Below are 25,987 nucleotides of genomic sequence, written 5' to 3' on the forward strand. Positions count from 1 at the left end.
CATTATCTAATGACACAAATTCCCATGAAACATCCAGAGCCACTGGAACAGAAGTGGTCACACACCATCACCACATACACACACTTGTATTTATTACATTGTAAGGACAATGTTGCTAACACATATGTTGTTGGGACGCAGTGTTTCTGTGGGGACCAAAGGAGAAATTCTGTTTTTGGGTTAGAGGTAGGACTAAGGTATGAATTGAGTTTAGATTAGGTGAATTTTGTTGGTGAATATAGTCCTTCATATGTAATGTTTAAGTACACACAATCACACACAGACACACAACTACAGCATTCAAAAAGGATCCCCTGTGACTTGAAGACCAGGCCTCTCATCAAGATTTACTAGGAGAAGATTGAAAGGGGAGGGGCTTGATGGAAGAGTAATCAGATGTAGTTTTCTGAAAAAGAATTGCTAAACGCAGGGGGGCGGAGAGGAAGAGCTTGAAATGAAGTCCAATAAAAGAGCCTGGCGAACATCTGTGTGGGATAGCCGAGGGGATTAGGAGGGTTAGGAACATTTTAAGCGCATTAAGATGAAAAAAAAAGGTCAGAATGTTTAGCAACATACCGATAAACCTCTTAAGCAAAACCCAATTGGGGAGGTTGTTTAGTTTCTTTATCCACAGGCTGCTGGATGGGTGGAGGTGCAGGTGGAAGGAAGAGATCCTTATGTACACTTAAACTCACACACACACTTGCTGGCTCCTTTCTGCTAAACACCTGTGTGAGATCAAAAGATGGAGTGTGACTTTACTCATGATCTGTAGTATTTCAAGGCATGAGATTTAGAGAGGTTAGAATTTTACAAATGTTACAATTTTTTGTCTTATTGATCCTATGGTGTGAAGTTTTTTCAGTGCAAGAGAAAGTGACTTCAGTTTTTATAGTTTGAAGGGAAAATAGAATAAGGTAGCTAATCCTCCCATATGTGAATGTCAAGTGGACAAGAGAGCTCCCCAAAAGCAGGAAGCAGACTATAGGGCAGAGTATTCTGGGTAAAGAAAAGCAAAACAAAAAAATCACTTGTGTCTAGCGCTAGCAGGAGAAAAGGATCATGGCCTCTTTCCAAAGACAAAATAGAAATTTTACAATCTCTAAAATCTGATGCCATAGTTTTTGTTTGCATTTCATGAAGAAGGAAGACGTGCTCTGTGTTTTTCACAGGCATTTGTGTTGTTTCCTTCAGTGGCTCTTGGTACAGCGTCACCACAGGGAAGGAGGGGAACAGAATTTTCTAGGGACTTTGTTTTATTTGAGAAAATGAAAGTGAATCACACCAGTTCAAAATGTTACAAATGTTGAGTTTTGTAACATTTTGTATTTTGTAACAACAAATATTTGTTTACCAGAGTTTATAACGGACTGTCAGGTGGGAAAACAGCCCTTACCGCAAAGATATATTTGGATATATGAAAATATTTCTGTTAGATTTGATGGATCCTTATTTAAAATCAAAAATAATAATTCATATTATAACTTAAAACGATTAGATCTATTTTTTGTTTCTTGTATGATTCATTATTTTAGCCATTGTAACAATATTTGTCTCATTTCTGATTTAAATAGAAGCAATAAGATCTCATTAAATATTTTTGATTACAATTTTTGTATCAATGCTTCGGAGTACCTGTTATCTTTTTGAAGGCTACGATACTGTGAGAATCTCACATCGGCTCATGCCTATTTTTATTCCTCTCCGATGATGACTGGGTGGAGATGAATGTAACACCTCAGCCGCATTCCCACTTTAACCCCGAGCCTGAGGTCATCGGTTCCCACATACGGCACAAGGAATGGCAGGGTTGGACCTGAATGCCACTCTTCATACAAGAAACAGAAGAGATGGAGGAGGAGGAGAAGGCAGAAACAGGCGACAAAGCTGAAGGTTACAGCTCTTGAGTCAGAAGCGAGGTGGAGATGAAGGAGAGAGAGAACAGTGGTAGATCTGTATGCTGACCTCTAGAGCAGTCACTGGAAGAGGCCCCCTATCATTTGACTGTGAACTGAACCGTGTCTGGAGGAGCTATCCTTAAATGACACCACAGACGGAGGGTGGAGACACAGTGTGAGTCCAAAAGGTCACCAGCTGGAGGCTGCAAGTATATTACCCATCAAATCTGTGCAAGATGTACACATTCTTTTTTTTCCCCCAAAACTTCTGGGTTGTTGGCATCCTACATAAAATAGAAACATGAAAGACTTTTGAAGCCCTAAAATTCTAACTTTGAAAAGCCATTCGCATGTGTTCGTCCTGTTTCGATTGAAGTTGGTTTCTATTTCAAAAGGCCTGCCCCCATGAGACTTATGCCAAGCCAGGAAGCTGTAATAAATCACCAACCTCTCATATTCCAACTAGAAAGTGGTGAGAAATGCAGGGAGAATATTGAGTGCATTTGTAATTTTGTTCTTCATTAAGCTTTTCGACAAATCAGCTCGTAGCTCAGAAACAGCACATATTGCTACTATGCTTAAACATCAAAAACACCGCATTAATATTGACCAGACAGTGGCTGGTTTTGTAGATTTTATTTACCTCAGAGGTCATGTCTGTGTCATATTCAGAAGCAATAGTGAGGCCAAATTTATGTCCATCTAGGATGGATTTCTTTAACAACGACATCGTAAAACTTCAGGTCACTGGTGGATGAGTTATTTCTGTCGTATAAAAGCCGATTCATACCTCAACAGATGTGATGTAAATTTTTTTCTGTTCCTGCTCACTAGAGCGCAGATGTTCATGACTGCTCAGACGATGAATGAAGACAGGAATGTTACTACTCCCATCCAAAGGGTGGCGCCAAACAAACAGCAGAAAATTAAAAACAATAGGTTAGATCACCAACAGAAGACCGACACTGGTACTTGTTTTTAAGAAATACAGAGCAGAAATATTCTAAAGTTCCAGTTTTTGCTCAGTTATTCATTCTCCTTCCCTATCAGACATTACTGAAAAGTCTGATACTCTTCCTATAAAAGAATCAAAATTGTAAATGTAGAAAATTACCTGCTGAAATACTATGGGGGAAAACAAATTTTTATCACACAGTAACAACTACCACACTGAAGAGTGCTGGTTACTTTTATAGTAGATGGTGGCCATGCAGATTCACTTATCTGCAGATTTTTTTTGCTGAACTAGACTTCAAATTATTTGTGGAAAATTCTCCAATTTCTACAAGCATATTTTGCACATTAAGGTGTAGTTGGTTTTGGAAAATTAAAATAGTTGAAACAGTTATAAGAACTTTTGGACGGCATTTTAAGTATTTTGTAGATTTCAACAGGCTGTTGTGTTCCCTAACCACTATGAATATCTCATCATCATTTTTATTTATTCATCCAACTTTCACAAAGTAGTAGCCATATTTGATTTTGTGTTTGATGTTGGTGACAAACAGATCTTCCAAACTGACAGAACGTTACATTTCTTTACTGTAAAAGAACACAATAATGTCTTGTGGTCCATTCTCTTTGCTTTCAGACTGTTTCCAGCATTGAGAAAACCGTTGAAACTCATTGTAGTTTCCAAGCTAATTAATGTTTCCAAGCTACATTGAGAGGAGCGTACTTAGCTCCTCTCAATGTATTACTGCCTAAACAACATTTAAATCCATAAGTCATCTACTTTATTAAACTGTAGCAATCTATTAAACAGACCGATCCCCCTCTGTCGTTCATCTGCCATCACACACAAACACAAACTGATAGAAACGCACACGTGACTCATAGATGTTTTTGTTACATCTGGACAGCTGCTCCATGTATTTTATGCACCTTCTGTCCTTGCTAAAAATATCGTCTCTCAGATTTTTTGTTGTTGTTGTTGCATTAATCTGAGTACGGGGAGGGGGAGCCATGTGGTATTTTACCAAAGACCCCAAGTGAATTACAGAAAAATAAAGTAGGTTCTCACTGAACGGAATGATTGTGATAGACGCTAGCGTAAGCCAATTGTGAAAAACACTGCTTCTGTCATTTCTGCTGTTCCACATCAAAAGCTGCTATGGTTAAATCTTCCGTCCTACAACGGGGAAAGGGGATTTTTATAGGCTGTCAACAGTCTGCGGAAGCCCCTCCGTCTTTGTTCACATTAAATTACACGCTGACTGTTTGCTTGCCTTGCGATGCCCAAACAAACACTCCAGACTGCTCGGTAAATTAGCAAAACTTGTACTTTGCGTTCTCGTACTTTGCGCGCACACACAGGCGGCAAACAGTTCCATCAGCTAGCCAGTGGCGCTCTGAGTGTATGTGATTTTTACATTGAAGTGTCTCATAATAAATGACGCCAGTGTAAACGCAGATTTACTTGAGCGTCACTCACGTGTGTTAGCTGAGTGCTCAGCGATTGCGTAACTTCTGACTTTTGAGTGTGTGTACATTATCCCTGGGTGTGAGTTATTAGCCTCTGTCTGCATCCTCAGTGTGATAAATGTGTGCACAGTCCTGGAGTATATCAGCACGGTAGTTACTGTATAGTATATTGACCAGGCACTGAAATGAACTCATTTTGTGTGATTAGAGAACCTGGGTAGTGTATTTGATGTTGTGTGTGGTGCATTATCTCTGGTGGGGCATGTGCAGGGGGCCTTGGGGCGACTGTGTGCAGTAGATAAGCGTGATTCATCTGTATTTGAACATTGTGCGTGTGTGTGTGTGAGTGTGTGCTCAGCGCGAGCACTTGAACGTCAAATAAATGGGGTTACACACGCCTTAGGCGTGCGCTGTCGGTGTGGGCGCGCACAAAGGGGCTTGTGGGGATTGAGGCCTGCTGGCAGTGATTTCTTCCAGCAGGTGGTCCATAGAGCATATATAATAATATAATAATACACAGCTTCTCTATTGTTTGCCTTGAGAGTGAAGCATCTCCGTTTATTGGAACCGTCATGCTCTATGCTCACAATTACTGCCGTATAGGCACCTTTTGAGCTCAGCCACAATATATATTTATTTATTTGTGACTGTGCCAAGGACTAACACAGAAAATGCTTTATTATGCATATGGAAGTAGGAAGGAGTATTATTAGGAAGAAGAAAAAAGGAGTAAGCTTAAACAGACAGAAGTTTACATACACTTAGATCATTAAAAAATTTGGAAAAAAGCACAGATGAGGTCATGGCTTTTTAAGCTTTTGACAGGTTCTACCTTAAAATCTTAATTAAGTGGAGACAGAGCTATGGAGGTAGTTTAGAGAATTATGAACATCTGCAAGTCTGGTTCATCATTGGTTATGATTTGCAGCTGTCTGAAGGAGACACATTCATCTGTGGGATATCATTTTGTGGAGGAGATTGAGTAACATTAATGGCATCAAAAACAAAAACAATATTATTGCTGAGATATTGAAGCAGCTTCTCCGTCCATCAGCCATGACATTAAAGATTGAGGAAAATGGACTTGCAAATGGATAATCACCCTTTGCATACCAATTAGTTAGGTATGAAGTAAGCTAAGGACAACAGCTTCCCAAGATGTATTTTGTTTTCAATTTGTCTATTACGCTCTACAATAAAATTGTGTTAATAGACAGGTGTTCTGGGAATAATTTTGAGCCACATTTTATAGATATCCACCAATGTTGAATCATGAATATGCAGTCAGAAAGTAAAAGGCTTATTCTTTTATATATATATATATATATATATATATATATATATATATATATATATATATATATTATATATATATATATATAGATATTGTAATTGTAAAATAAATGTAATTTTTACATTTTGGCAAAATAGGACTGTAAGGTTTCCCCCAGAAAATTTGCTAAGTCCGGTGGTTGGGTGCTTGGACAGTCATTCATTCAGCGGCCCAACGTGTTTTGGAGTTTGCTTGTTTTTTAAAAATTGACAGTAAATTTGAAAATATCACTTGACAATCATGTGTTATTGAAAGATTGGAAGATGAACACCTGAGCACCTATAAAGTCTTAAAAAATGCAAACATTTTAAAAAGACTTAAACAAATCAGCAATGCTTAGCCGGGTTGCAGCAAAAGTTCAGCCTGGTGGCCCGCCAGGCTTATAATACACTGGGACCCTGGGACTGGCTTATAAAAAGTTAAAGAATATGACATTAGTAGGTTCATGAGTACAGGAATTCAGCAATATTTTTTATGAAAAACTAAAAATCTACTTTTTATATATAAAGAAAAGTTCCACAAAGACAGCTACCAGGTGTCAAGCTCATATTTCTCACTTCCGTCAGCTTTGTGCATATTAAATTTATAAATATCATCAAAAACAAAAGAAATTATGCAACCACACACTCCTGAACTTCAACACAGTTGCCTACATCATATCCTATCCATAACTTCCCACTCTGTCAAACCAACCCTATCCTTATCCACAGTCTCTGAACCGCTTATGTGATCTTTCTCTTTTTGCGTATGACTGCTCAAGAGTTTGAAAAAATTTAGATTTTGTCTGACCATGTAAGATGTAAGGATTAACTCGTCTGTCCGTCCAATCAATTTATTCTCACTTTACCCAGCAGTCAATGAGGTAGAGGTGAGGTACAGCCAGAATAGGGTGATTTTTGTGGAAATCCTCCAACCAGTCTGGGTCCATCTGTTCTTTTAGTTGGACCTGGTCAAGATCCAACTAAAAGAACAGAAAAGTACTTTTGGACGGCATGTTGTTGCAGTGTCACTACTAACTTGGAAAAAATACAACTCGGGTACTGTGTGTTGCTTCCCTCAGATTTAAAGCTGTCTTGGAACAGTACATCATTCCTAAATCCCAACAGTACTTCGCCTCCCATTTTTATCTTAAAAACCCTTACAAAACCTTAGAAGTTTACACATACTCAGCTGAAGACTTGTGGTGTTGACTTGCTCACTGTGCCCAATAAAAGTCGATTTACAGAAAATAACTAAAGATCGGTTGGACAATTGGTGCTGTAATCCTGTAATATTTTGATTGAAGTGTCATAGATATTTCTCTTATAAAGAAAACACATTTCCTAAAAATGTTCCCTCTTATATTTCTTTTGAATAGATTCTGTACATGGTCCCAAATCAGGTAACACTCTTCTGTAATATTTAAGAAAGCTAGGACTCATATTTTATCCTGCAACATAACAGTTTACGTTACATATCTGGATCTCATTACTGTCGTAAAACCCTTCAGGTGATTTAATTACCATATGCCTCGTTTCCATTGAACGGCACAGCATGGATCGGTGCGGTTCGGTACACTATTTTATGGCAAGAGAGCCTTTCCATCGCCAGTTGGTCTCTCTCGAGGAGAACGACATAAGTGACACACTAGTACGTCTCGTACTTGTCCCAAGCGGTGATGTTTTTCTGTCCCTCAATCAATAGACTGTGTTGTGTGACATTCATAGTTCTATTGCTGTACCGTACCACAGTCCTATGGACTTAAAATTGAATGGTTGGGTAACAAACCGCAATTACCCGTTCCATACTTCTCAGCGGAAACAAGGCAGTAGTCAATTGAGACTGGGTCAAGCGATTCTGTTCTTCTAAGATCCAGGAAGCTTTAAAGCCCATTGACTAAATTCAAGTTTTGAATATTCAAATGGAAAGTGATTTGCATTGTTGGACGAGCCAACAGAAAGACTCAAACTGTGATACAACATTTCTCAAACATCAGCTAATATATACTTTTGTCTTACAATCCACCCCTTAAGCACATGTCCCTTATAGTCTTCAGGTTGCCAGGGGAGGCAGAAAAGTTCATACAGCCGTGTTAGGATCTTTGATTTACACCATGAGCAGTTTTAAGACCCTCAAATGGAAAGCAACTCATACAGCAATAAAATCAGCCTTGTGATAGTGTAGCACACAGAGCTCCTGGTCTGCGTGCTGCCAAGAAATCTTAAACAAAACAACACGTTGAGCTCGTGCCAGTAAGCTATATTATTATCTCCATTTCGACTAATTGCAAGGCCAAACAGTGACACATATGCACACACAGGCTTCAACAACCACTCATCATTAGGGACTTTAAGTGTACAGTGCCATCTGAGTTGTCATGACAACTGGGCACTGAATTTTGGCTTGGGAGCTGTCACAAAGTGTACGGGCGATAGCTTGTAAGTCTTGGGGGTTTCAAAGGGTTTTACAGATTCCGTTGCGGAGAGAAGCATCATCTTTCTCCTGTTCAAGTAGGTGTGGTTGCTCTGCTCAGCTTGACTGCCATGTATGACAGACTGTAAGTGCATAAGACTCTCACAGGACTGCAGAGAAACATCCCAGTGGTTCATTTCCTTACGCCATTAGCATTGCATATCCTCTGTAGGTCTTTTTATCTTTAAGACCATTGGGGCTGTGTGCAAGAGAGAGCGAGCTAAGCGTCGGGGTGTGTTTTTGTGTGTATGCGTGGGTGTGCCGTCAGCTAGCAGGAATGCACGGGTACCGCCAAACCTAAAATGGCTGCCAAGCCCTAAGATGGCTGCCAGGATTCCACGGAGCGACAGTGCGGGAGAGACACAGGATCAGAGACACAACGACTTTGAGAGACGTTGTGGGAGAAAGACCTGAAGTTGGACTTTTACTACCGTAGAATGAAACAGGAGTGTTTTGTGTTAGAAAAAAAGAAAGAAGAAGAAACCCCGTCCTCAAGACGTTCTTTTTTTTCTTTCAGGCATCAACGGACGATGCAGTGATTTTGTGTCTCCTTTTGTTTTCTCAGTTTTGGCAATGAGCAGATGGCCTGAATGGGGCAGCAGTTTGCTGGCATGTGCTGCTGCCACCCAAGATCAGGGCTCCAATTTAGGCATAGGAGATGTTGAGATTGAGGGGCCTAACGCTGGCTGGAAGGGAGGTCACGCTCTGCCTAAGAAGTGTTGGCTCAAGGCGCTCTTAAAAGCTAAGCGCTGCGGGATAATTGGCCTAAATAGCATATATGATACGACCATAAAACTCAACAAGGCTGCATTACACATCTGAGGAAGAATGGCAACCCTCGAGGGCCAAGGAAAACTCGCTGAAGTAGGCAATTCATGCACTCCTCCATGCCTCGATGGACGCTGAGGTCGACTCAAACGCAAGAGTCAATCCAAGTTAGACACAAAATTAAAAAATGCATGCTTTACAAGTCGACAGTGCAACTACGCTTTCCTGTAGTGGAAAAAGTGCGTCACAGCACTAAAGATCGGTTGATTGATGATTAAATCTCATTTAGATTATAAAGGTAAAGTGAGTGAAAAAAGTGTTTTTGTTTAATCACAAGCAGAAAACACAGGGGATCGTCTTAACTTTGACTCAAAATGATCTTTTCCAAATCAAATTTTCATCTAACGGAGATAGAAAAGACAAGATTATTGTTATCTAAACATCCACAGAACAATGTATGTTGATGCCTGAATGTGAGTGGAACTGATCCAGTAACCTAACAAGGTCTGATGTTTAACGTCTTTGTTTTAGCTTAATTTGGGCAGCTCTAAAAATGGGAAATTTTCAAAATATTTTTGTCAACTCAAATAGCCATAAAGAAGATTACCACAGCCATAAGTATATAAGCAATGACAAAAGGTCATTTTACCAGATTTTCTAACAAAATGGCCAATGGCAAAAAAGTCATTAGGCATTAAAGTATATCCTCTTTTCTTTGTTTTCTACTAATAGTAAATGTTCAAAAACCGGTATCATTTAAGGTTCATAATAACTTTACTTTAAGGTAAAGGTATTGCCTTGCTGTAACACAGAACATTTTGCTTCTGTAACCATGGAGTGAACAGACTTTATATAGCAGGTGTTTATAAATCATGACAAGCTTTGACCTCAACAGGTTGTGGAGAATTTACAACTCTAGACAAATTTACTGCATCCAACTGGAAAAATGGCTGTAAGGATTGTAGAGGTTTCTGACCCTTGCTCTAAGCAAGACCCAGAATGTGCACGGCATTTCTTTGAAGAGGACAATGCTGAGGGCGTAGCAAACCCACCCACATCCCCCCCCCACAGATCCATCAACTTCCATGTATAAACTAAACGCCGTCTCACATGTTTTAACCATTTCGTCCCTCCTACACAGGACCAAAAGCAAGATGGTGTGTGTCTATATTTTCGTAGGTGTTTTTTCTCCCCTACAATGTGAGAAAAGTGCGCTAAAACACTTCTATAAAAACACAAAGTTCTGTACTGCTTAGAGGGAGTCCAGAAGGAGAGACTGGCATTGTTTTGGCATCTATTGGCTTTGAGCTGAATTTCAGCTCAGGTGGAGATCTGCTTCTGGCTTTAAGATATTTCTTATCAGTCTTTAAAGAGATCCTTTCTCCTTGGCAGCAACTGACGAAGTAACCCATTTTCTCTCTCTCTCTCTTTCCTTGTCTTCTTCAGAACAATCAGGACAATCAGACAGTTCAAACCAGCAAGGAGACACAGACGTCAAGCCCCCAGCAAACGGTAAGCGTACCGTGCTTTAATGTCACGCAGGCAATCTTGACAAAACTGTTCTGATGCTGAAAAGAGGCGAGCACATGTTCACACACCTTCCCACCACCACACAGTCCTCTCTGTGTGTTGGTGTGTTCGGGCAGATTTGGGGCTGCGTTTATTATGGTAAGGAAAGTTGACGGTACTGTACCGTGGAGGGGGCCGGGCTCAGCTTGCGGTGGGCCGCTCATAAATCACACTGACGTTATTGGAAGATGGGAACCACATGGTCGACGCTGAGCCGAGCGCTGACCTCATGCGTTGCCCCTGCTGCGGTTAACCTGCGGATGGGGTAGCGAAAGAGGGTGAGTGAAGAGAGAACGGAGGAAGTGGATAGGAAATGAAAGGAAGGGAAGGAGCGCGTGATGGACAGAAGTGATGGGTGAAATGTAAAAGACGAGAATTAGTCACTGAATTAATCCTAGTTTGTGATGACCATTGCTAGAGAATTTTAGTGAACAAACAAAATCATAAAGACCAATGAGGGTTAGAGTTTGAAACAACTTTCTTCTGAAGTAAAGGGTTAAATAGTCAAGGCGCCTTTGGAAACTCTGCAAAGATCCACACCTCAGGCGGAAGAAGTTTGTTTTTTTGGAAGAGCTGGTTGAAGAAATCACTTGTTAAAGGAAGGAATAAGCAGTCCGCTTTTCCAAAAGGCACACAGGCAATGGAGCAAGCATGTGGAACAAGGTGTTCTAGTCGGGAGTGTCCAATGTACAACCCGGGGACAAATCTGACAAGAAAAGTTGTTGATGCATTTGTCACTTTTTTCATCTTTCACATCTTCTTGAAAAAATTAGGGTCAAAAGCTAGACTCCCAGTCCTAATGTCTTTGCATTCATCTTGATTTTGGAGTAACCAAAGCTACAAACAGTGACCTGCTTTGACTCGAAAGCAAATCTTGCAACGTAAATAAAGAATCAACCCAAAAAATGTCGAATTTCTGAGCCTGTCTTGTCCTTTTTTTATGTTTTGTATTGACAATGACTTACTGTTCCAAAGTAGGCCCGTTTGGCCTAGACACAATGTTCATAAAAACTAATTTCACTCTGAATACAAAACCCCCAATGTGAAACATGAACAGGAGAAAGATGATGGTGCTGTCATGTGTTGGGAATGCTCTCTTCAGCAGGAAAAGGGCAAAATAGGAAATTCATCATGCCGGAGGGGGCCCCAAATGCCTGTAGACGTTTATGAATAGATTTTTAAGTGTGAGGAAATGTATCTGAGAATCTGTGGTTTAGATTAAAACGACCAGCTGGGTCAGACCGGACAGAACTTCAGCAGGAAACTAAGCGACTTACCTCACACACCAAAAGGAGCAGAGAGAAGATGGCTCCCTCAGTGCATATGGTTCGCAGTCTATGCATATTGATAATGAAGTGTCTTAATGGAGTAGCTATTTAGAGCACCAACCAACTATGTTACACGATGGATTATGCTTTGTATCAGTAATGCATGTATTTCGGGCAGGAAGTAACTTTTTACCTCGCTTGACGTCATTCTAAGGTATCGGGGCCTTTTCCAGCCGGGAACTGGTCATCGTTCAGAGTTGGACCACCCGCCTTGATGTTCCTAGTAAAAGCGCGGAGAGGAATCAGCCAACTCGTGTCTCGTTCAGCAAAACAAACGCGTAAAAGTTTTTGAAACTTTGACAGTGCGAAGGAAGACAGAGCTGACTACTAACTGTTAAAGTTTTAAAGAGCCACCACTTTGTGTCTATTTTTAGGTTTAATATAAAAACAGAAACAATTTTTTTGAAAAAACATTAAAAAAAATAAAATAAAAAGATGAATAAATTTTTTGTTCATTGGGTATTGATATTTGTGAAAAAATATCAACACATGCTGTTGATATGTAAATTTGATGATGAATCCAATTAATCATCAATCTAAATTTTTTGACAAGAAGTTTAGAACAAAGAAAAATATTGGTACTATTGTATCTATCTATCTATCTATCTATCTATCTATCTATCTATCTATCTATCTATCTATCTATCTATCTATCTATCTATCTATCTATCTATCTATCTATCTATCTATCTATCTATCTATCTATCTATCTATCTATCTCTCTATCTATCTATCTATCTATCTATCTATCTATCTATCTATCTATCTATCTATCTATCTATCTATCTATCTATCTATCTATCTATCTATCTATCATTATAATTCTGTTGTGAAATTTCAACACAATTATGGAATGAAAATTCTGGAAAAAAAGTGCTGAAACTAGAAACTTCTGAAAATTCTAGGTATTTTATATACATTTTTTCATTACCAATATTGAGTGTACTTGTTAGTAGTTTCAGTTTGCAACAATCATATCTTATCTAATTGTGTGTATTAAGTAAAACTTCATTATTTTGATGAGTAAATCTGAAGTTTCCTTTACAATATAATTGTGTTTCATAAATGACAACATTCACAGTGAAAGGTTGACCGTATTGGCTGCTGCAGCTCCTCCTTATGTTCACAAGCCATGTTTATTATTATATCTACAATTAGAGGCATTAGAGGCATCTTTATCACTTTCAGTCATAGTTTGAAACTTCATTCAAATCTACTGGGGTTTGTGGTTGAAATGAGGTCAAAATGAAGGGAAGACATTGTGCTGCCCATGGAGGAGTCATTACACGATGTGTCACGCAGCATATAGATGTACATTTGGAGATCATACCCACCTATTGGACCTGATTAGATGTGCATGTTAGAATGTCAACATTCAGGAACGTTGGAACCTCTAACTTTATAGAAAACACATTTTACCAAATTGAGTTAGATCAAAAAAACGCAGCCTGTCCGCCGTTTCCTTTTCTACCGCCGTCGTCTCAAATGTCCCTGAAACTTCATCCATGTTTGGTGTTTTTGCATCCAGCAGACGAGCCGCACTGACGATGCACACGTGTTTCTCCCGTCTTTCACGCAGGCCACTTGAGTTTCCAGGACTGCTTCGTGACTTCAGGGGTGTGGAACGTGGCCGAGCTGGTCCGCGTGTCGCAGAGTGAGTAATCGCTGTGAATTCTGCTATCAGCCGCCGTCTCTGTTTCTGATCAGAACCTGCTCCGAAACGTCCAGCGTCTTAATGTAAAACCTGTGTATGGGAACTGGGTGCAGTTGAGGAAAAGCAGGTTGCAAAGTAAAGCAGCTCCAGAAAGGATCATACACTGAGAGAATTGACAGAGTAAGAAAAATATTTGCAACAATAGGTCTTTATGATTCAGATAATACATGTGTTTCTTTAAAGGAATAATTCAAACCTTTTCGAGGTGGAGTTCTGTAGAGAGGTTAACGCTGTTAATATCTTTCCTGCACTACGGATATCTAAGGATGCTTTTATTTTGCGAAGAAAATGCTATTTAGCTGTTCCCAAAAACTAAAAGTAACAGAGAAGATGCAAAACCATAACAATCCTAACCACGCACCCAGAGCTACCATGGAATAGCTTGGACCAAAGCTTATTCATGTCTCAAAATGGTCCAGTCAAAGACCAGGTGACTGGGAATCTGTGGCAAGATTTGAACATATTTATTTTGGGACATTTCAAAAGAAGGGAAAAAACAAATTGAGGGAAGAGAAATACGTGTTCATCTAAAATCAACACGATTGTTATTAAGAACAGGGAAGATATTGACTACACACAATCTCCTCACAGAACCATGAACTCAGGATTCCTTGAAGGCAGGTTTCCAAAGTTGCAGAAGACGTTTTATCCGTCTGAACTGTAGCAGGGCTGAAGCAGTTAATCAAATTGATTTAAATAATGATCAACTGGAGTACACAGACTCTGAAAGACATCGTTTTACTGATAGAACAGCACAGTGAGAGCAGCAAATAACCCAAAGCTGTAAAATAATAAATACATTTTCCGTTGAAGTTAAAAAAAAAACATAACTTATTTGTCTGTAAATATTTTCTACCCAGAATTCCCCAAGTAGTAGTTTTAACTTCATTTGGTTCAAATTTTGTAAAGAAAAAAAAATCTCCTGTTAAACACCTTCTGATATTCAATTATCGACAGCTTGATGAAAAATATCATAAACAGATCAGGCCTAATCTGCATTGACATTGAGTAAAACTGAAACATGTCGATGTTTTAAGCATTTTTAACTGGAGATTTTTTCCTTTGCTGCATATGACCAAGTGTTCACGAAAGTAAAATCTATTTTTTTTTAGAATAAAGTTTAGAATGTGTGTGATGGACTCCTGTGTTTGCATGTCTCAGCTCCAGTAGCCACAGCGACAGGCCCCAACTTCTCTCTGGCAGACCTGGACAGCCCAGGTTACTACAACATCAACCAGGTCACTCTGGGACGCCGATCCATCACCTCCACCCCGTCCACCAGGTATGGCCATCTACCAGCAGCAATCGGAATGTTTCGTTTTTTTAATCAAGACTTTCTGGTGAAGATAAAATGAACACAGAGGCGACATTTTCTTTAGTTAGTGCGGCTAACGTGGTTGTAGATCCATGCTGCTTAAAGGGGCAGTATTATTTATTTTGCAGGCACACAGTGTCATTATATATCACAGTAAAGCAACTATGTTGCCATAAGTTGTTATAAAAAGTGGTGTATATAAAAAAATATAGCTTAAAAGAAATTTGGCTTTGTAATTTGACACCTTGAAATTGGGCCTCTGTCTCTTTAAAAACTCCCGCTCTTACTGAAACTCCACCTTCAGAAAGTCATCACAACATGGCTCCTCTAGTAACTATTTAGCAACATGATAGCAGCTGTTCTGAGAAGCAGCTGCTGTAATGCAGCACAGTTCCACCAGGTGTTTGCTGGCTAGTCTGAAGGAGCTGCTCTGCTCCCAGGATTTTTATCAACTTTTAAAATCCAAAACATCGGCAGATCAGGCTATTTAAAGATCGGCCAGAAAACTGCGGTCGGTGCGCCCCTATTCTGTAATGCATCGAATCACAATATGAATGTGTGCAGATTGTAGAACGGACTGCTTGGAAAGAGAACATATGGGATTCTTGAGTTTCCAACCAGCCTGTCAGATGCCTCTAGCTGATGTCTCGGTGTGTCTCTAGCACTAACATCATCAGGTTCTTTAGTAGCTTCTCAGTACTTTTCCTGCTCTGGTTCTGATTGTGGTCTTTCTTTCCCCGTTCTCCTTCCTTCCTTCCTTACTAATTTCAACTCATTGCCTCTCCTTTTCCCCCGCCAACCTGTCTGCTGGCCCGTCTGTGTTTGTGTCTGTTTTTACTTCTCGCTCTCTTCTGCTTTCTCCTCCCGTTCGTCTTACGCTGCAGGACTGAAATGGAGCTTTATGCAAGTCTCCCACGGAGGTAGTTACACTCTCTGCAGAGAACTCTTCCCCCGATACTAATGGAACACAGATCCCTCCATCGCACTCGAGCAAAACGCAACAACACGCACACCGTCACTCGTACATCTGCATGCTGTACATTCACAGCCACCCCTCCCCCCTCACTCCCCCGCTCCCATACTCCCCGTTATTTTATTGGTCACAGATGTATAAGAAGCCGCCAACTCACACAACAATGCATTTCAGGATCAACCACTTGTGTGTCTTCTAATGGGAAGGCCGCTTTGGGCCAACTTATTATTAATATTCTAGCCCTGTTCTTGTCACACTGTCTCCAGCTGGCTTTCTCTGCCCCCGCCTTCCTCCAGGATCCCCCCCCCCCGGCTGTAACATAATATTAAAACAACACACTAAACACAAATCTTGACACGGGGACTTTTTATTGTTCTTGATTTTTATGTAGGCCCCTGTTCTAACTCCAAGGGAATTATGCAGCCACGTCAGCCCTCCACGGTCCCGGGAATAATGCATGAACATTTATTAGAATCTCCGACACAATGCCTCGCAGAAAGCATTCGCCTGCCTTTTACAGCAGTACAGTCACTAACTGGATGGTTTTTTTAATCGGGATTTTATTAAATGGACCAGCTTTTAGGAGTGAATGATTTTGAAGTGAAGAGAAAAAAAAACTCCGCCAAGAGTTTCGAAACAAAAATCTAAATGTGACGGTGTGACAATGTAGTTAAGGGCAGATCTATTCAGTTTAATTCTGTGCTTCGTGCTCTGAGTGACCTCATGCTTTATGGTTTTACATTTAGAATTCCTAATTCTACTTTCTGACCCGTTTAAAGAAGAAGAAAGTTTGTTACAGTTTAGTTTTTACATGTTGGACCAAGGTAGTCAACCTTTTGTTTTTGTCAGTTTCTGTTCGTTCATTTATTTTACTTTGACTCCTGATACTCCGAGTTGCACCGACTGAACAAATTAAAATTGTTTTTGCATGCTCAACTAAGTTTGTGAAACTGTACAGCGTTAGCAAATAAGTTTGTAATTCAGTAAATGTATCTTTTTAGCTCATTTCCACTGTTTTTCTGTATCTGATTGGTAATTACTAAACCTCAGATATAGATATCTGTATCATCCCTACGGGTTGGGTGTGGATTACTCCGGGACTCTTAGATAGAAATTAAAAAAGTCAACAAGTTTCTTTTAGGGGTTTGCTGGAAATAATTAGAGGTCAAACAGCAGGGCGAGTTGCAGAACAATATCCCAAGCTTTGAGCATCTATAAATGAAGCTTGGACAATATAATGATTTTATCGAACAATCCATGAAGATTTATCTTTTCTAGAAAAGTTGGATTTAAAATCTGGATTAGAGTCACTGGGAAAGAAAATCTGACTTTAATCTTGTAATTCAAACTATTTTTATTTTTTTTTTCTTAATTCTGTTTTTTTCTTTGGTCTCCAAATTCTCACTTTTTTCCCCTACAAAAGTATGCTTCTTTTTTCCTTCAAAATTCTTGCTTTTTTCCTCAGAAAATGAATTAGTTTAACTGGTGTGTGACCAGGCTGTTGCAGGATCTGCCCAGGTCCCTCTTAAAAGTGAGGATTTAATAAAGGAAATTTTAAAATATAAAAATTCTGACTTTAATCTTCAGAAAAAATAAATTTGTCCCAGCGGTCCTAATCCTCTTTCGTCTGTGTCAACATGTTTTGGTGCTGCATGCCACACATTTCAGATTTTAATTGCTAAAAAAAAAAGAAAAAGACGTTTCTCCTTACGCTTCACACATGCTGTCCTGGTTTATCATATAAAAACCCGATCGTGGGTTTCAGTGCGACAGTGGGGTGTGAATACTTTTGCGAGGCATCGTGGGCAGCAATGCAGTGACATCACACACAGACAAGGCGCCTTTACCCCACTCCCTCTTTTACTCTTTGAAAGCGGCCTGTAGTCACATTCGTCTCGGTCTCTTTCAGCTCCAACAAGCGTAAGTCCATCGACGACAGTGAGATGGAGAGCCCTGTGGACGACGTGTTTTACTCGGGCCGCTCCCCGGCCGCCGGCAGCAGCTCCCAGTCCAGCGGCTGGCCCAATGACGTGGATGCAGGTATTGGTCCGGGACGTTTGCTACACTGAGCGCCTCCTGAGGCCTCGAGGGGACAGTTAGCTCCCCTCGTCCTCTTTTTCAAGCTCAGAGGGGTTTTCTTTCGGACTGAAAGGAATAGTTTGACATTTTTGGAGATTAGATTTTTCCCGTTTGTGATTAAATTTAAAAAAAAAAAAATTAGAAATGGAAACAGCGATTCTGGGTGAGCCACTAATGTGAAAATGACTTATTTTATTGTAAAAATCAGGCTTACAAGCCGTTATCGAAGAGAGCACACAACTGAAATCATTTTTGATACGTTGACCTTATGCACGCCATTTAATATTTGTTCAATTTACTTTATCCACAGTTCTTCTTGCCACCAACAAGCTTCCAGGATTATTCTGACTGGACATTCGGACTTGTTTATTTTAGCAAATAAAACTTTTAAGTGTAGTCAAAAAAGTTTTTAGTGAGTACTGATAGATTAAAAAACAATAAACATCTTTGTTGTTGAGCTCAGCTCTATATTTACAATTATTAGCAAATAGGGTTTCTGAATTGAAAGTGTTATTTATTTTGTCAATATGTGCTTTCTAATCACAATTAATTCTATTAAACATTTTAATCTGGTCCCACCATTAATGATAAGTTTGAGTCAGGATGTGGGATTTTGATCCAGAGTGTTCTGTAACTCTGATAAATGATCATAATGAAAATGACATCAATGGCATCAATGTCCTTAACGAGTGTCTGCATACTTTTGGCCACATCTGGTTTGTTTCTACGTCTTATAGTAACTTGTGATCCTCTTTTATGGGAGGGAGAATCTTCCAGAAATGTCAAATGTTTCCTTAAATCTCAGTAGAAAGATTTTCTTCATGTGTTTCAATCCGAAAGCAGAAACCATGTCTCACCTTCTGCCGTAGAAAAGAAAAAAAAAAAAACTGTTTTGTTGTGTTTGTGTTGCATTGCCCCCCACTCTTTCTACCTTTACTTCCCCATCATTCCCATTCTCTACCTCCAAACCACTAAAACCTCCATCAAAGAGCCTCCAGAGCCAGAGGATCAGTCTGTTTGCCACAGTTTCCCCCACCAACATACCCAGCTGCAGGCGCTTAGCCTTCATGGTGCGGCTATTTCAGCAAATGTTTTGAACGAATCAATTTTGTCAGCTGAGAGGTATGCCACAATTCTAAAGAAGCAAAAGTTAGATATTCAAAAGTCTGTCCATCGTGAAACTTTATATAATCACACAGTTTGTTATCTAAGATCTCCGTAAACTTAAAGTGAAGTCATTTTTATCTTGCAACAGTACGGCAAAGTGGGTTTGACTTTTTTCATGGGTAAGAAATATACAGTTTTCTTCAGTTATGGCTCTTAGATTTGCCCCCCAAAAACTGAAGGATCCCTGAGACCTTTCAAAGAAACAACAAAGTGAAATTTTTGTAATGGCCTAGTCAAAGCTATGACTAAAATCTGATATTGACTCTGTGGAACGACCTTAAGAGCTGGAGAAATCAGTCGCTAAATCAAAATAATTCTGCTATTGGCAAAACGTCTCCACAGCAACGTAAAATATACAGCCAGTTGCCAACAGTTGTTGCTGCAAATGGTTGGAAGAACCAATTATTAGGTTTGGTGAAAAGGGCTGGGTTGGTTTCACATTGGGCTGGGTTGGTTTGATAAGTTTTTTTTTTTTTTTTTCATCTTAATTAATTATTTAAACTCTTAACTATTTCTGAAACACAGTAAATCAAAAACAGTAGAAAGCCATTGGGGTGAAAATAGTTTTATACTGCAGAACTAACACTAGGTCTCATTGTGTTGAATGCTTTTCACTATGTTTCTTTTTCCATGTAATAAAACAACTCTGAAGCCTGTAGCTTACGTCCAAAACTAATATAGTTACCCAAGTTAGTTAACTTTTAAGTCCAGAAAGTGACGTTAAACGGCTGCTTGCGTTGAAGCAAATGTTTTCCCTCGGTGGGACTTCACTTTACCTTAAAATTTCAGGCGAGTAATAAATTTCAGTAAGCTTTTTCTTTTCAAAACAAATATGTGGTTTTAGTTTCCCCATTTCCAGTCACGCTAAGCTAGCAAAACTTTCTTGGCGGCAGACGCTAATGAGTAATAAATAGGCCTACTGTCTTTAGCTTTAGCCCTCAAGCAGCAAACTGCAAAGTCTTCCCCATCAGTTAAAATGTGGAAAGCAAATCTTTCATGATGTAAAGGCATTATTTAAAGAATATTTTTCATCTTAAATTAGCAGCTAGCATAGTCAAGTTAGCATGCTTGGTATAAACGCTGAAAGTGACGCATAAAAGGCGAGAAAGTAGCACTTTCTCCGCTCAACATCGATGAGATGCAACGCAATCGTTACATTCTGTGATTCCAGTGGCAAAAAACGCAACCATTTCATTCTCTATACAGTAAACAGGCAATATTTTGTTCTCCATTTTAATTGTGCGGTGCTAAATTAGCAGGCGGTAAAAGGAGGTGGTTTCATAAAAATATTTCAAATTAAAAAATCAAAACTTTTATTGCTTTATTTATTTATTTTTAATTAATGTAGTGTACCTCACCATGTATTTTCTATTTTGATGTTCAATATATTTCTATTAAAAATAGAAATATATAATATATGCACAGCATAATTGAATTGCTGCTGGTTTGTTTATGACGTTTAAATGTATAAAAAGCAACAGCTAATTCATCTGATCTGTTTCATTGATTATTTAAGCTTTGATACATAGATGTTAGCAACATGTAACCTTCTCCTCTGCAGAGGTAAACCAGGAAAGGCAGGAAGTTCTGTATGATATAAAGACTTAAATTAGCTATCAAATTAAAATCTTGGGAAGTGGTTACTCTTCATCATTAATCATAATTTCCACATAAACCCATAATCAGCTCTGTCATAACTCCCCCTCGCTGCTCTAGACGCCCTCTGAGTCTCACCATTCATGACCGTCTCCTTTGTCCAGCCTCCCACCGAAGCAACTCCGGTTCAACTCTCCACTTCCGTGTGAAGCTCTGACCTTTCACTCTTTTCGCTCACTCTTTTCTCAGCCATCACGATGGCTACCTCATCAAATGTATTCACAGTGTGACTTCACTGGTGTAGCATTTGACTGAAGGGATTCGCTTCAGGAAACTCCCTCTGCTACGCTTCCTTTGTGATACTGCCAGCAGTCGTGATGTAACCATTTTACAGATGTTTGCTGCGCTCTATACCATTAAAATCCCATATTGCTCATTATTTAACCAGCCCTGTTTCTCTCTCTCTCTCTCTCTCTTTCTTTCCACCTCTCTCTCTCTGTGTGTCTGTCATTATCTCTCCTCCCCTCTTCCATTGTTAACTCTTCCCTTTCTCCCCTGTTTGGCCTTTCAGTGCAGCACCATTTGGCCAGTGTGCAGGAGAGGAAGATTAAGCATGAGAGCGATGGAGTGCAGTTTCCTTACCATGGTTAGAACATTAAACATTCTACTGTGTACATGTATACGTTGCTCTCCTTCCGCTCACAACACCCTCAGCTTGTGTATGCACCGCTGTCTGTTTGCCTTTGTCTGCGGGCTCTCTGAGCTCTCCTGTGCTCCTCCATCCCGTCTTTCCCCTTCCATTTTCCGCTCCTCTTCCTCTCCCTGCTTTTATGTGTCCTGTTCTCTGGCTCTGTTGCTGCTGGGTGGGGTTGTGTTTCTACCAGATGTCTGCTGCTGTCCGTTGTGGGTTCACCAAACGTCTTTTTGGTAGCCCAGTAGCTCCATAGCGTCCACCACCTGTCCGCCCCAGAGACGTCATTGTGATTGTGTGGGAAAGAAATCAGACGTGCGCTGGATGCACATGTACCTCCAGCACATTTCGAACACATGTGAATGCTCTGGTGTTTCTGCAAGCGTGATTTTTATTGGTATTTGTTTCATTGTGTCCAAACAGCACCACATGCTTCTGAAGTGAAGTTTCCAAGAACATTTGACTTATTTTATAAAATTAGTGAACAGCTTCCACGTTTTTGTCACGTTACAACCACAACTTCAACGTGTTTGATTTGGATTTTGCACGACAAGCCAACACAAACCAGTGAAATGTTTTTGAGAAGTCGAAGAAAAATAATACACAGAATGAGTGTATTTGTATGTCCTTACTTTGACAAACAAAAGGCTTCGGTGTAATTACAGCTCCAAGTTATTTTACCAGCTTGACACTTTTACAGACTTTTGCCCGTTCATCTCAACAAAGTAACTCAAGTTGAGTGGCATGGCATGGAGAGTATCTCTGAAAATCAAAGTATTGCTATAGATTCTGAATTTGGATTATTGCCCAAGCTTTGATCTAGATCATCGCTGACGTCGTTGTCACTGTATGTCTTGGGTCATTGTCCAGCTGGAAGGTGAACCTTCGTCCCAGTCTCTTTGTCTTCGGCGGCCTCTTACCTGTTTGCTTCTCCGTTTAGCTTCATCCATCTTGTCGTTACATCTGACCGACTCTGTTGTTGCTGCTAAAAGAAAAGCCTCCTCACAGCGTCATGCAGAAATGTCTTTGAAATCTCTAAGTATATCTGTTCGTTGTCCCGTCCCGTCTGGATGTGCTCTTTCGCCACAATTGATAGAAAGATTTGGACCACAATGTTTCACCCTGGAATTACCAATTTATACCTCGCCACCCCGTCCAACTTGATGTAGATCGACAATGATGGTCGAGATGTTGACATAAATCCGAGGGCCAAATCGTCGATTGCAGTCTGCCGCCAATCAATGTACCCTTGAGTGGAACAGTTTCTGTTCAATCTCTCCTTATATTTGCTCATCGCTGAACGCCCCGGCAGGTCGTTTAATCCACACGCCATGAAACGGATAGTTTGTCGCCAATCATACCGCTTGCGCACAATACTCAGCATGAATGAACTGCTCAGTGTCTGCAAATGGAGTCGGATCTGGCCGTCACTGAGTGGGGAAGAACTGGTTAGAAGAACATGAGAGAACATTAAACAAACCTCTGCGGCCTTTAGAGGACTAATCAATTACTACTCAGGCAGACTCTATTTATTGAGATTTCTGAAGGCTATTCAGCATCCAGGGTTTCAGTTAGGGTTGTCGCGACAAAGGGAAAACAAAAATGCACAGAAAATAAAACAGAAAACAACGCTGAAGTTTGTGGTTGCAACACAAGGAGACGCGAGAAAGCCCAGGCGCCCTGCAGGAGACGTCGGTGAGGCAGCGAGGATGTGAGTGAAGTTTCTTCGACGCCTCATCCAGCTGGTTGTTTAGACAGAGCTGTTTGGGGGCTGCGGCCACCTGCCCCGGGCCTGCCTCATCTGTCTGTGAAAGGCAGCGCAGAACAAAACAACACAAGATCCAAACAAACCAAAACCAAAGGTACTCAGGTGTGTCATCAGTGCACAAGGCACCGTCTGTCTCCGAGCCATGCTTACTCACCGACGCACGCGGACACACACATGCTCACACAGAAATGAACTACATTAGAGCTCCATAACTGATTTCCATTCTCACACGCATACAAACACACACCCCACACCAGTCTGGAGAGGAACAGCGTTCCGGTCCAGATGGCAACTCCATGTGTCTACAGCAAAGGGAGCTACTGGGTTACAGCAGACATCTGTTCTGGAGATGGTGGTGGTGGTGGTGGTGGTGGTGGGTGTTGGGAGTGAGAGATGTGGAAAAAGGAGAAGAAGGGAGGAGGGCAGGAGAAGGAGGGCCTCTGCCTCTGACTGCTCCGGAGGTGAATCTCTACCTGAATGAAAGGCTCTGAGGCATAGCAGGTGATCATGTAATTCATCATGAAGTCTGTTGTGTCCCGCTCTGCTCTGCTCCGCTTCTCCTCCTGCCTCGCTCACTCGCTCGCTCGCTCTTGCTGCTCTGTGTTGGGGAAAGACGGAGCGTTTGGGTAAAGAGGGAGTGGCTCAGGTTCCCCTGTGCATCTGTGATATTGACGGAGTTGGAGCAAATATGTCTTTTGCAGAAAACATGATGTTTCAATGACTGTACTGCTATCCTAATCTTCTCGCCTGCTACCAAAAGCCACGAGGGAACGGCAGTTGTCCAACATGCACTGTTGCTTTTATTCACCTGAAGCTTATTTGTTTCACTGTTTCTCTCTGAGCGCGCGCGCACTTCGCTAGCCGACCGGTTCAGAGGCGGTTTGTGTGGTCGCTAGCTTGTTAGCGTGGCAAGACTGCAGGGTCATGGGAGCAATTGGCTGCCAGGCTGCCTGTGCAGTGTGCCAGGAGCAGGACACAGAAATAATGAAGAACAAACAACTGTTTTGTATGTGTGTACAGACACACTGACATACACACTGTAAGAGAGAGAGAGAGAGATCAGAGTAACTTCTGTTGGCTTTATTAGACAAAGCTTTCACTGGACATCTGGGCCTCATTTACTGTTCCTCGCTGATATACCACCAGATATTTCATCAACATAGTGACTAATTAGGAATTATCACTGGGTCTAAAAACAGTATGTATGATTTAAAGTTATTTATGAATAATAGGCTGCTTATAATTGGCGCTGGCACGCGTAAACCTGCAGTCGCAGAGGAACTGAAAGCTAGCGGGTAATTCTTTTGGGTGCGTGGGATTTTGTTTTTTTTTCCTCTTTGTTTGATCAAAGTTCTACATGTGAGTGGAAACTTTCTTTATTTTATTATTCTTGCATGATTCTGTGTGATGTTGGTTGTTTGAAAGGAAGTTGAAATTACAGCATATTTTAGTGTTTAGGATGTCTAGTTTGGCATGAGCTGCGTAAACACTGTATCTTATATTTCCCATGATGCAACGGTATAATCCTCACTCCTCCAGTTGGAGAAGATTGTTGTCCCCCACCCCCAGAACCCTCTCTCAAATCCAAGCTCAGCCAACCATGATGGCATCACTTTTACATCATCAGAGTTTACATACTTCTGCAAATGTCTCCCTCGGGCCGCTGAGCGCATCATACAGCAGACGAAGGCTTTCGCAACCAACTGGAACGCAGATAGCCGTGGCGTTTAAAATAAATAAATAAATACTGATTTCTGCTAAAGGTATGCAAAAGTCAAATCAAATGTGTTTGCTTGCGTGTTTTTCTTCTTCTTTTTTTTCATCTCAGATCTCTTGGTTTTGTTCACGTTTCGTCTGCCTATGCCAGCAGATTTCAAAATTCGTCTTCGAATCATAAACCTGAGCAGAAACGAGAACAGGAGTGAGAATTTTTGACCCGCCGTCCCAGGATGTGACATCACACCACGTCAGAGAGTAAACGCCGTAAAAGAGCATATTCTGCAAGAAAGACGAAATGATGATGGAGTCGACATCTTAGCATCTTATATCTGCTATTAACATAATTAGCATAGCTAGCGTTACAACTGCAAATGAAGCGGAAGGACGCTTTTTTGTAATCTTTTACAAAATGTAAAAGATTACATAATTATAAATGTATGTCCTTTTAAATAGAACATTTGCAGTAAAACACAAGCCATGTTTTTTTTTCCATTTAAACATAGTAATTGGAGTCCCAAACACAGACCAACATTTTACTGTTAAACAAGATCTAAATCAGCGTGTTAAACCTGCACAGGCCTTCAGAGATTCCTCTTTCTGTTGTTCTGGGCCGATTGAAAACATTTTGCAGATCAACAAACAGAAAACATTCCATCCAAAAAAAAAAAAATTTCACACAGCAAGTGTGAAATAATTTTCTTGAAAATGTTTTTTGAACTGGGGGGAAAAAAACATCATTTTCAATTTGCCAATTTTTACCTGGGTCACAAAAGGTTTGGACATCATTAAGACGTGTCATAAACATATTTCAAATATGCAGCGTTGCATTATACAACACACAAGTTATTGACTTAATTCAGTAGCGGTTTGCAAGTAAAGTACATTTTGCTTTTTACTCGTTTCACCGTCTTCATTTGTCGTTCCTTGTTTTAATTTCAGCTTACTCCGCGTCACCAGCGCTCCTTTTACTTTTCGTCTTTAAAACACAGAAGTCCCAGTCCACCGACCTGCTGCGTTAGCGCGTCAGGAATCGTCTCGGTCCGACCTCAGCCTGTTTCTGTCCGACCCTGAACGCCAGTCAGGCGTTCTGCTCGTACAGGTGGGCGTCTGGAGGTCAAAAAGTTCAAAAGCGTCACTAAAAGTCCCGAAATGACTGACACCCGATGCACAAACCTGAACCTCTGACCAGAGCTC

The 25,987-nt window shown here is 40.5% G+C and overlaps 1 protein-coding gene across 1 annotated transcript in view; it reads left to right on the forward strand.

Annotated features, from left to right (window-relative positions):
* Nucleotides 1-25,987, forward strand: part of nfixb (nuclear factor I/Xb) — a 177,922-nt gene that overhangs the window by 124,888 nt on the left and 27,047 nt on the right. Inside the window, 6 exon segments of the mRNA XM_055036242.1 lie at nucleotides 10,321-10,386; nucleotides 13,351-13,425; nucleotides 14,647-14,767; nucleotides 15,685-15,720; nucleotides 17,683-17,813; nucleotides 21,187-21,261. Of these exon segments, the coding sequence (XP_054892217.1) occupies nucleotides 10,321-10,386; nucleotides 13,351-13,425; nucleotides 14,647-14,767; nucleotides 15,685-15,720; nucleotides 17,683-17,813; nucleotides 21,187-21,261 (504 nt within the window).

Source organism: Poeciliopsis prolifica, unplaced genomic scaffold, assembly GCF_027474105.1.
Source record: "Poeciliopsis prolifica strain line A6 unplaced genomic scaffold, Auburn_PproV2 SCAFFOLD010, whole genome shotgun sequence".
Taxonomy (NCBI): domain Eukaryota; kingdom Metazoa; phylum Chordata; class Actinopteri; order Cyprinodontiformes; family Poeciliidae; genus Poeciliopsis; species Poeciliopsis prolifica.